This window comes from Oncorhynchus clarkii, chromosome 33, assembly GCF_045791955.1.
Source record: "Oncorhynchus clarkii lewisi isolate Uvic-CL-2024 chromosome 33, UVic_Ocla_1.0, whole genome shotgun sequence".
In the NCBI taxonomy this organism is placed as follows: Eukaryota; Metazoa; Chordata; class Actinopteri; order Salmoniformes; family Salmonidae; genus Oncorhynchus; species Oncorhynchus clarkii.
The window spans coordinates 11,421,941-11,433,418 of NC_092179.1; the positions used below are offsets into that span (position 1 = coordinate 11,421,941).

At 44.4% G+C, this 11,478-nt stretch overlaps 2 protein-coding genes across 2 annotated transcripts; both read right to left on the reverse strand.

The window, feature by feature from the left end:
- Positions 1–310: 310 nt before the first annotated feature.
- On the reverse strand, positions 311–6,941 carry LOC139393119 (cAMP-dependent protein kinase type II-beta regulatory subunit-like). Its single transcript, XM_071141484.1, has 11 exons — positions 6,368–6,941; positions 5,761–5,796; positions 5,194–5,249; positions 4,826–4,909; positions 4,596–4,702; positions 3,941–4,094; positions 3,527–3,628; positions 2,951–3,025; positions 2,797–2,865; positions 2,251–2,395; positions 311–2,085 (listed from the first exon to the last, which is right to left on the reverse strand). Exons 1-11 carry the CDS (start codon positions 6,657–6,659, stop codon positions 1,949–1,951), a joined length of 1,257 nt encoding a protein of 418 aa, XP_070997585.1. The 5' UTR covers positions 6,660–6,941; the 3' UTR covers positions 311–1,948.
- A 248-nt stretch (positions 6,942–7,189) lies between these two features.
- LOC139393022 (Bardet-Biedl syndrome 10) lies at positions 7,190–11,423 on the reverse strand. The gene is made up of 4 exons (XM_071141340.1): positions 11,380–11,423; positions 10,935–11,161; positions 8,600–9,478; positions 7,190–8,507 (listed from the first exon to the last, which is right to left on the reverse strand). The coding sequence occupies exons 2-4, from the start codon at positions 11,132–11,134 to the stop codon at positions 7,541–7,543; spliced, it is 2,046 nt and encodes a 681-aa protein (XP_070997441.1). The 5' UTR covers positions 11,135–11,161; positions 11,380–11,423; the 3' UTR covers positions 7,190–7,540.
- Between the last annotated feature and the right edge of the window lie 55 nt (positions 11,424–11,478).

An 11,478-nucleotide genomic window follows, 5' to 3' on the forward strand; every position in this document is an offset into this window, starting at 1 on the left:
TTGTTAATTGGTTATTCGCTGAGTAAATACACCCTCGTATTTGTTTGCGCTGTTCCTTTTGGCTGTAATCCATGTCCCTCATCTCTTAGATGGCTCTAATTGGGCGACTTCATGCAACTAGCTATTGTAGTTTTTATACTGTATGAGGTTTGTTTACAGTTTTGACTACAATTTCAGGGACTGGCAGACAAAGACAGTCAAAAAATAAAGGCACAGACTGTCTTTGATAAAAGGTTTGTAAACATGCATGCATTTGCTGTTTGCGTTTACATGTGTAATATGCACAACAGTAAAATATGCAAATGGTCAATTATTTATACAAAACATAAGTTTATTGCAATGGAAATTCAAATAACAGTTAAGATGCTGAAAATACTCAGGAAATGAGGTGTATTGTAACAACATTACAAGAAAAATGGGAAACTGCAAAGCAAGTGCCGGAGTGGACCCTTAAAAAAATATTAAATGAAAACAAATCTGTTTTTACACACAGAACACTGACATTAACACCATGACACACGGAATGGCAGACACCCGTTGTTGGCAAAGGTAAGTATGTGCAGAGGTAGGCAAGATAAATCCTTTCAGTTGACTGATAAAACTGGTTCAGAGATTCACTTGCATTGAAGGTTGAACATCTATCTGACAAAGTATTGGCAGGTTAAAATAATGACACTTATGAAATCTCTGGTTCAACAAGGCAAATTACGGTACTAAGCTATTAAGGAGAGCAGTGCGTGAATGACAAAGACTTTCTTTTTTTTTAACAGACTGTACCAAAGGAACTATGTACCAAATGTAGGTCTAGCAGCAATATGCAAAATACTAAGATAATTTCCCTATCTGGTATTTCCCTTATGAAGACACCCCATGTTTCACCAGTTGGAAATATTGATCTCAAAAACAGCTCTCCAAAACACCCACTGATACATCAGAAATCACATGGGAAAAGACACTATGTCAAAGAAACATCCTCTGACAACTTATCCACAGCTTATAAGATAATAACTAGTACAACAAAAATGAAGTAAAGCAACACAGTCCATTAATTAATTGGTTCTGTGTAGACCAACTTCACATATGGATTTGTCAGGAAATACTGCCTTTTAGCTACTGAGCACCAAGTTGTGTCAATGTCCCATTTGATTTAACAAAAACAATACACCTCAGTTTAACAAATGATATGCTACTAATGCTCTTCAACTAGATCATAAATGCTTAACTCAGGACTATAACACTATTACAAACTTCAAGTACAATATGCATTTTTAAATAAAGTTGAGAACTGCAAATAAAAGGTACACTGAAATATACCACTACCAGCTCTATGTTGCTTTTTTGTTCGGGAAACACTGTTGTTTTCATATGACATAAATTGTCCAGACTAAAATGTTACTCTAAAAAGTCGCTAACACATCTGGGAGATAAGAAACAACAAGTGTAATCTTATTCCATTATGAATTCACGTGCTTGGTGGTAACATTTATAGGCAACAACAAAAAAATAGCGACGTCTTTGTAAAGTGGTTTTCTGTGAGGGAAGGTTAAATGCCTGGACAATAGATGACCCCGACGTTTCATTTTGAATCAAAAGCCATAACGTGGTTTATCTTTTAGACAAACCTGATAGAAGTGTGTCTTCATATGTACCATTTGGATATAAGGCCAGGAATGAATCTGAAGGTCATTAACAAACACCACTATGTTCGTGTTTCATACAAAATACTAAAACTACACAAATGGGATTCATCTCATATGAAGTCTGAGTTTGCATTATGAACAAACCTCTATCTAAAAATGGTCTGATTGCTAATACTGTAATATAAACACAGTGGGTGATGTGTGTTAAAGCAGATCAGTACCAGGGGTATTTGGCCCCTCAGGAGAGTCTCAGAGTCCCTTGTTACAAAAACCGTCAGGTCTCAGCTGTCTATGCCGAGTGTACTCTATCACGCCGCGTCGTTGTCGTGAATGTCGGCGTTACGTCCGAACAGCGCGGCCAGCTGCTCGTCGTAGTCGACGATGTTCCTCTTCATGATGTCCATGCAGGGGCCCAGCAGACGCTCAAACGCCTGCACGTCCATCACTAGAACACACAAACACACATAGACAAAAACACAAGGACAACCACATCGGATGAAGCTAAACGTAGCAAGGCTATTGGATATCATCTAGACTAGAGAGCATGAGTACTGAGATCCTTCCTGGAGTGCAGTGCCCCTCCAGCTGATTGCAGTCATTATCTACTTACCTAGACACTTGACGTTTCCTACAGCGTACGCTGAAGCAGCCCGGGGCTTGTTGGTGACCAGAGCCAGCTCTCCAAAGTACTGTCCCCTGGTGCACATGGCAATCTCCACCTCCTCTTCCACCCCTTCTCCCTCCTCCTTTTTCAACTGGGGGTGACAGACAGACAGACAATGCAAGACATACAGTGGTTCCCGTAGGACAAACGGTACTACTGACATGCTCGGTAACGGTGCTTTCAGCTCATTTCAACCGGTTAACACTAACTCCAGACATATTTACATGTGCGGGGGCGGCAGGGTAAGCCTAGTGGTTAGAGCGTTGGACTAGTAACCGAAAGGTTGCAAGATCGAATCCCCGAGCCGACAAGTTAAAAAACATGTCGCTCTGCCCCTGAGCGAGACAGTCAACCCACATTTCCTAGGCCGCCATTGAAAATAAGAATTTGTTCTTAACCGACTTGCCTAGTTAAATAAAAGGTTCAATAAAAACTAAATCAAATGTGCAGGAATACGTATCAACAGTTCCAGAAGCATAGAGTAAGCCTTACCTTGCTCATATTCATGGTTATTCGCACTTGGCCAGACTCTACTATGTAGAAGCAGTTAGCAGTGGCCCTCTGGAGGAACAGCAGCAGTTAGTTGCACCTCTGACATTTTACATGGACTTTCTCCAAATACAGGGATCATGAGAGAGAGAACTACCTGAGCGATAATCTGTTCTCCGTCACTGTAGGTCTTGGAGGATAGAACATCCACCACACACATCCTCTCAGAGACCTGTCAGGACAAGAGAGAACAGGAGCGGTAGCTGCTACAATGCTCTACTAGATGGCGATAAACACGCTTGTGCTGTAGTTATAGGTGTATATCATTATGCATTGTATATACTATAGCATGCTAAGTGTTAGGACTGTGCTAGTGATGCATTATTAAGGGCCTGTAAGTAACCACGTCACGGTAAGGTCTACACCGGTTGTATTCGTCGCATGTGACAAATACAATTTGATTTGATTATCAAGAGTGTCACTCAGTCAGAATCACTCTCCGAGACGTTTCCGTTTTGCATGGAATAATCCCAAATTAGTAGTTCTGACTTGTTCTTCAATCAAATAATGGTCATTCATTTGACAATCCCTTGAAAATGGCACGCAGTTGTCAATGGTTTTAGCGGCGCTGGGAGGTCTCCTTGCCCCCCCCCCCTCCAGCCGGCAAATCGAACATTCTGCACCTTACTGAGAGGGTTTATTGATAACAGCCTACAGAGATCACAGTTGTTACCTGTAAAGATGTGAGCAGGGGCAGAGACTCGATGAAAGCCTCGTACATCTTCCTCTTCTTGTGGTTGTTCTTTACTATGATCCTCCTGAACATCAGTCGGTCCTGGAGTACATACAACATCACAGGCCTCAGATCATTTCAACCAAACTACATGGTAACCCCAGTAACCAAGTTGCTTCAACACTCAAGTCAGTTTTACCATTTTGTTAGGTAGTAGGCTGATGCCTTCAGACAACTAAGGCCTGTTGGCATGTTTTGCTTTAGGCATCCCTTCTGTAATTCACTCCACAATCTACCGGGGGGGGGCATAACCTACCATTCAAACCTACAGTACGTAACAGCCTACCTACACATCCTCTCATCCGTATCAGCGACAGTACAATCCGCTGGTTCACCTGAAAGCCTTCAACCTACCATGCACCAGAGGGCTCCCACAGAGGTGGCGATGATGGTGGCAGCCCTGGGGGTGTTGTACATCAGGGCCAATTCGCCAAAACTGCCCTGGTTGTCATAGGAACCCACCACACGCTCCACCTTGTCTGATTTCATCAGGATGTCAAAGGTACCTCTGGGAAAGAAGGCAGCATCATAATGATCCATTCATTAATTGCATAAGTATTTATTATATGGGGAAATCTTCTATCGCACCCAACTCTGGCCAATAGTAGTGCATAATACAGGAAATAGGATGCGATTTCAGACCCATCGTCGCCAGTATTTTTTGTAACCTTTATTTAACTAGGACGACGCTGGGCCAATAGTGAGCCGCCCTATGGGACTCCCAATCACGGCCGGTTGTGGCTACTGCCTGGATTCGAACCAGGGTGTCTGTAGTGAAGCCTCTAGCACTGAGATGCAGTGCCTTAGACCCGGGAGCAGCGTCTCAGAGTAGGAGTGCTGATCTAGGATCTGTCCATCTAATTATATTCATTATGATCTAAAATACAAAACTGATCCTAGAACAGCCCTTCTACTCTGAGACGCTTTGTGGATATGGGCCCTGGTCTCAAAAAGTGTTGTATAGACTGTCTAGTCTGCTTACAATGTCTTGATGAATCTGAAGTTCTACCTTTCGATAACATAGAAGTTATCCCCATCGTCATCCTGGTCTATAATGTGTTCGCCAGCCTCCACTGACATCTCAAACATTGCATCCAGTACCTGGGACATCTGCTCCTGTTAACACAAACAGAGATATTTCAGTGACACGGCACACAGCAGCATCCATATACAACATTTGTTGACTTTTCCTCAATGCATTTGTTCAAACTATAGTCTTTCCACCCCAATTCACTTTACCGGGTCTAGGTTTTTGAACAGCAGAATGTCTTTGCAGGCCTCCTGTAGTCTGTGCCTCTGCTCGTCGGTTTTAGGATGGGTGATCTTTTAGAGAGCAGAGCAGAGCCATAATTAGCATGGATTATTATAGCTACTGTATCAGGTTCATGTACAGAGTGCAGACAGTCATCTAATCTCCTTCCCTCCCTGTTTCACTCAGCATCTGACTTCTTATGCTGAACTGTTCTTTTGTTCCTGATAAATACACAAACATTCGACCTAAACCAGTTTTGACCAACAATGGTTTGCAGTGGTCCAGCGGCATCACGTCATTAGCTAACTTGAGGTTAAAGGTCAACCCGATAGTGATGAAGGTTACGGGATCTTACCCTGGGCTCTTTGTCCTCCTCCTCCTCATCATCAGGGTTGAATGCTTCAGCACACACTGTGGAGAGGAACAAGAGTCATCACATTACACTTGAGTGCCTCCTTCAGATTTCACTCAGGATACCAAGAGTGATTCCAGCCACACCAAACCCAGGAGGTCACATAGTCTGCAGTGTAATCCATTTCACCCAGCATTGTTTACGCCTGTAATGTCTATAGGTGAACATGCTGAACCTCTAGACTGCTCCTGATACTTAAGTACTGTGTGCATTGAAAACCCTCTGGCTAGCAGACAGACGTTTGTGTGATCCTGCTACAGTACTATTAACATATGTGATAGTGATGACAGCCGCAATTGCTGCTCGGACTGGATCAATAGTCCCAGCCACAGAGATGATATCATTACGCCCATCAAACACACACTTCAGATTTCATTTCCTGTCACTATCTGTAGAAAACACCGGAAAAGTGAGTACTTTTGTGGATGCAAAATACAAGGGACAACCAAACCAGAGTTCTTTAACTACACTATTATGAGATGACATAGCTAGAATATAAAACCTGCTTACCTGAAGATCTTCTCAAGAATCTGTTGATCACCGGAGCTAATAAAACAAAGTTACATGAAGATGAGATGTATTGATGTAACAAGGTTCTGGCTTAACAGATAGAGCATTCTGATCTAAAATCACCGTTGATTGTTTTCAGCTAACGTTAGCAAGCGAACATGGAATGAATCTAGCTAGCTGGCGCTACTGATGCTCACACAGGTCAGGATAGCAACGGACACTTTCAGAAAGATCTTTCCACTCCGCACTGGCCAAAGTAAACAATAGGGGTTATTCAAGGTTTTGGGATGGTAGCTAGATAGCCATTTCCCTTCGAGACGTGATTGTGCGTTCAATTGCCTTTTCTCGCCCTGGCATCTGTTTACCCAGAAGTACAATTATCGCGAAAGTTGTCACTTCCCTCTGTCCACGAGGGATTGGTGGTAAAATGGTCAGTAGCTAACGTCAGCCGGGTTGACTACTGTAACTATAGTATAGTAGTAGCAAACCGTTAGCGAGATTGACTTTCTCAGTGGCTGCCACCGTAACGTCGTTAGCTAGCTATCAAGGTTAGCAGCACCACAACGGGCAGTGCTGACTTTTCTAGCAGAACGGTGAGGTTAGCTACCTACGAATTCCTCCTCATCATCATCATCATCATCATCTTCTTCTTCATTTTCCGAATCGATTTGCATTGCCTCCTCGGCAAAATTGACCGATCTTCCACTGCTAACATTACCACCAGGTCGACCGTTAGCTGAATCTCGGGCATTGTCAAAGGCGGATCCTCTCCGATTCTCCTTCAGTTGGATGAAATACTGCAAGGCAAAGTCCAGGAGGTCTCCTGGCTGATTCCTCAACACTTCCACTGTAAAGCTTTGCAGCAGCTCCGTCAGTCCGTCTGGGATTTCAATACTCATTTTTAATCGGTTTTATTACGAGTCAGGCAAATAAAATGACTACAAATAATATTCCAGCTCAGGCTTGCACGGGTTGACAGCTCACTTGAAAAATGATTCCAGACACAGCCTTTTGTTACAAATGTTGTTGACGTTACACCCATCCTCGATTTCTGTTCATCTGTAGCTAGCTATAGCTTGCTAATTTAGCTACCGCCTTTTGATGAAACCCGAATGAAAATGGCAATAAAAAAACGCTAGCTAGCATCATTTTGCTGCTGGCTTCAGGAAACCCACGCATGTGACCCAGGTATCCATGACAACCACCCATCTCGAGATTGCGCACGCAGAATCATATAAATAGAACAGTGAGCAGATCAGTCACCACTCCATCTCACTGGGAGCATCGTTTTCCCAGACAGTACAGAATGTTTAGAAACTATTGTGATTTTACCCGTCTCAAAATTCACATTAGTACATTATATATTTCGTCATGCATATTGACAGTATAGCATAATACTAGATTTTTTTGGCATAACAATTGTCCGATGTGGGCCTAGACTCTTAACCTTTATTTCACAAGGAGATTCCATTTGCAATTGATACATAAACACAGCAACTGACCTCCTTAGAAGTGAATGAATAATAAGACGTCTGGGTTGGGCAGAGTGTTTTCTCTACAATGGAGCGGAGGAGAGGCAATGAAGGAAACGATCTGTCCTGTCGCTGTAACAATGTAACACAACCATACTCCTTTTTCATCAACTAAAAATCTGATTTACTACCATACAAATTCATCTGCAAAGACATACCAAACAAATAGATGGCTTTTTCAAGAAGTGAATATGAAACATTTGGATGAACAATAAAACAAAAACACAAAGGAATTCAAGTATGAGTGCTCAGTCATCCTCCTCCTCTTCTCTCTGACAGGTGTATGAGAGTGTGTGTGAGGTATTAGCGTGTAGTACAGTGTCCACAGACAGTAGACTCCTGAGACACTGTAGAACAGCCAGGATCAGTTGATACTTACAGGACACTGACTCCACACCTGAACTAGAGCCAGAGCTTGACCAAACTGTCACCTCCTTTACCCCTGACCCAGATCCTGACCCAGACATAGACCCTGACCCAGTGCCAGCCTGGACCATATTAGAACCATCCGCTCCCAGAACAGCACTAATTTCCGGCGGTTCCGTAGAGTTACCATGGTTACGCATGCAACTGAGAGTGTGTGCGTGAGCCTCCAGGTAGTGCCGAGGATTGTGGGAGTAGATCTGTCTGGGCACACTCAGTAGGGCCTCTGCTAGCATCCCCGAGACGGCAGGGTTGTCCAAGTGTGACAGAGTGTGTGTGTCTGCGTTTGACTGAGTGTGCGTGTCTGTGTGTGACGGAGTGTGCGTGTCTGTGTGTGACAGAGTGTGCGTGTCTATGTGTGACAGAGTGTGCGTGTCTGTGTGTGACAGAATGTGCGTGTCTGTGTGTGACTGAGTGTGCGTGTCTGTGTGTGACAGAGTGTGCGTGTCTGTGTGTGACAGAGTGTGCGTGTCTGTGTGTGATGGAGTGTGTGTGTGCCTGTGTGTGACAGAGTGTGTGTGTCTGTGTTTGCGCTGTAGGAGTGTGTGGTGTAACAGGAACTCAAAAGTCCCGCCCACGGAAATGACACAACAAGGCTCCATCACGTCTGTGCGTGCCGTTCTCTCTGTAGCTCTAGTCCTGTGTTTGGGGCCCCAGGTAGTATGCAGCATGTGTAGAGCATCTCGTACAGCACACACACTCTGTTCCGTCTGGCCCTCGGTCAGTCCACACACAACCAGACTGTGGGGTCTGCCCCTGTCCTCTGCCTTAGGAAACCCCACATTGACGAACCTGGGAGAGAGAAAACCACATAATTAGAATAGTGTGTGTGTGTGTGTGTGTGTGTGTGTGTGTGTGTGTGTGTAACTATCCTGTTACCATACCTGTGAGCTCCCAGCACCAGCGGCCGGCAGAAGGTAACCGTAGCAACGTGTTCCTGTCCAATCACAGCCCAGTCTGAGACAGGTTGGGCTCCACTGAGCACAGAGAACAAGGTGAGGTCGTCTTCACACACACACTCTAACACACACACCCCATACCTCCCCACTGCAGCCAGGAAGGCCTCCGACTGTCTGACTGATGAGAGGAGCAGAGACACTCCTAGATGCTGTAGAATGACACACACACTGTCTAACCTCCTCCCTAATCTCACACACACACTTTCTATCTCTCTATTAGCCCCACCCAGCTCTAGCACAGTTCCACCAATCAGCAGGCTGGGTTCTAGGGGTTCTGTCACCGCTAGGGCCCTGATTGGTCCATGGTCGCGGAGTGGGAGGGGTGTAGAGAAATCTGCATGTATGACCTGGCCCTCCAGCAGACGGGAACAGCCAATAGGGAAGCCTGATACTGCTGTGTGCAGAGCAGGGAAGTGTTCGTTAATGAAGTCGCCATGGCAGCTCCAATGGGAGAGCAGCTCACAGGTCAGTTGGCTGATGATTTCAGCATGAGTAGGGCTGATCCGGGTGTGAAGGAAAGCACTGAGTAGGCGGCACAGAGTGTGTGTGTCTGTTTGTCCTGGGGTGTGTGGGTCTGAAAGGGAGGAGCCATGTGGAGCCACTGCAACAGTGATGACATCACTGAGCTCGTCCAATCCGAAGGCCAACAGAGCTTCAGCCAAACGCTTGGCGCCTGCGCCTTCCTGGCGGGCTTTTCGGGTGTGTTTCTGTATCTCCCGTAGCAATGAGGCGAGCAGCAGGACGAAGGTCTTGGAGCCATCTCCTGTCACCGAGCTGTGTCTCCTCACACACTCCACCACCATCCTACAAACACACACACATAGAGATTGAGATTTCACAAAGTACTGTAAGCGTGAACATGTGTGTGTGTATATGTATGTACACTACCGTTCAAAAGTTTGGGGTCACTTAGAAATGTCCTTGTTTTTTTAAAAGAAAAGCACATTTTTTTGTCCATTAAAATAACATCAAATTGATCAGGAATACAGTGTAGACAGCCAATAGCGCTCCATGAATACAATCACTTCACGAGCTCAGGGCATGCCTGGCCCAGCATGCATTTGTAGTCTACTTGTGTGCTGCTATAGCTCCTTACTTTAACTACTGTCACGGCATTCACTAAATATTTTCAGAAAGAAACTGACAAAACACACCGGTTAAAAATCAAGGTGTCTTACAAAGATGAGGACCAAGAGCAAGAGAGGAAGTGTGGTGAAGTGGTGTCCACAACTAAATAATCATTGCGGAATCTGAAAAGACACATATCCCAAAAGCATGATGGTGTACTTACTACGTGCCCATGCTAAAAGAAAGGAACGAGGTGAGTAGCTAATTAAGTTTCATTGTAGCAAAGTATTTATACATAACAAATCAGATCTCTTAAAATGTTCCTTCATTTGTGTTAGATTATCTATACAATAGGCCATAATTGATTTTCAATATTCCAATTTTCAAGGCGCTTTCCATTTTGAATGGGTTGTTTTGACTAAAAACCTTTAGGCCTACCTATAGAAGAAGAAAATAACAACTCTGCATCCCTGCCCAGCCTGGCAAGAGTGGCCAAAAGGTTGTTTAGCATCCTCAGTGGCTCTGCAAACTTGGAGAGGATATTCTCCACTGCTGACCTGCTCTCCAGGCACCATCACATGAGCCTGAAACCAGTCTCTGGCCAAACTGGTGTTTCTAAAAATGAATTCCAAGGAACTCTAGACTGAGCCTAATAAGGCATTTGTCATTTAAGTCGCAGCGTATATGCACAATTTATAGACTATAACGATTTAATACAACAAACCTTTGTTAAAATGCTGAGTGCTTAATGTCCCTGACTCCCTACCAGCCTAGTGTGTTCACAATATATTTATTTGTAGGCTATAGCCTTGAAATAATTTTAATATAGCCTAAATAATCAATTTGCGTTCCTTCTTAGGTTCCCTGTCTGGCTCCTGGCCTATTTAGAGTGTATATATCCTGTTTAATATGGCATGTAGCCTATTTGAAATTATGAGCACGTCTTACCTTACCTTACCTTACCTTTTCATGTTTATTAAAGTACTTTTTATTCCAATCATATGGTTTGGTTTCAATACTCCACAACAAAATAGTAGGTCCAGGTAGTCCAAAAAAATATGTGGGTGTTGGTTAAATTGTGGGCGGTTTGAATGGACGTGGAGCTCTGGAGCTGTGCGCAGGCATCGCTCCATGAGCAATGAGCGAGATATCCGACCGCTTAACTCCACTTACATACTCCAACTTGTGTTACCTGGCCAGCGGGTGTTCCACCCGCAGGGCTGTGAGGATGCGTGTTCCGTGGCGTGTCAGCAGAGTTTGCCCCGTGTCCCGTGTGAACAGCACCTGTCCTCCATCAGGACCAAAGCTCCTCCGGATCACTGCCTCCAGGACACTCACTGTCTGTAGTACAGAGTCCAGCTGCAGACACCGAGGCTGCAACCGCATCCCCATACCAAAGACCTGAGAGATGGAGAGAGGCTACTTGTCCAGGACACACAGACACAATTGGGTTAGCTGGGATTCACTGGCTGCACATATTTCATATGAATTGAAGTAGCTAGCTAGCATACTTCGATACTGCGCGCCTGATCCTCAAGCTCTTTTATCTTGATGAGTGAAAGGTCACTTTATGGTAAAACTATACTGACTACATCCAGGATAAAACACCGAAATTCTGATTGTTTACGTGAACTCACCTTGGTGTGGAAAAGCTTCCTTTGGTTTCCTAGATACCTCTTCCTCTGATGGTGTTGGTAAGTCACTCAGTTTAAAATCTGCATGTCGCCCTCTAGCGA

Coding starts and splice junctions, on each gene's coding strand:
- LOC139393119 (XM_071141484.1), bottom strand. CDS start 6,659: ATGAGTATTGAAATCCCAGACGGACTGACGGAGCTGCTGCAAAGCTTT. Junction 4,910..5,193: donor AGGAGGACAAAGAGCCCAGG/GTAAGATCCCGT, acceptor GCTCTCTAAAAG/ATCACCCATCCTAAAACCGA. Junction 2,086..2,250: donor AGGAAACGTCAAGTGTCTAG/GTAAGTAGATAA, acceptor TGTGTGTTCTAG/TGATGGACGTGCAGGCGTTT.
- LOC139393022 (XM_071141340.1), bottom strand. CDS start 11,134: ATGGGGATGCGGTTGCAGCCTCGGTGTCTGCAGCTGGACTCTGTACTA. Junction 9,479..10,934: donor GTGGAACACCCGCTGGCCAG/GTAACACAAGTT, acceptor GTGTGTTTGTAG/GATGGTGGTGGAGTGTGTGA. Junction 8,508..8,599: donor CTGGTGCTGGGAGCTCACAG/GTATGGTAACAG, acceptor TCTCTCTCCCAG/GTTCGTCAATGTGGGGTTTC.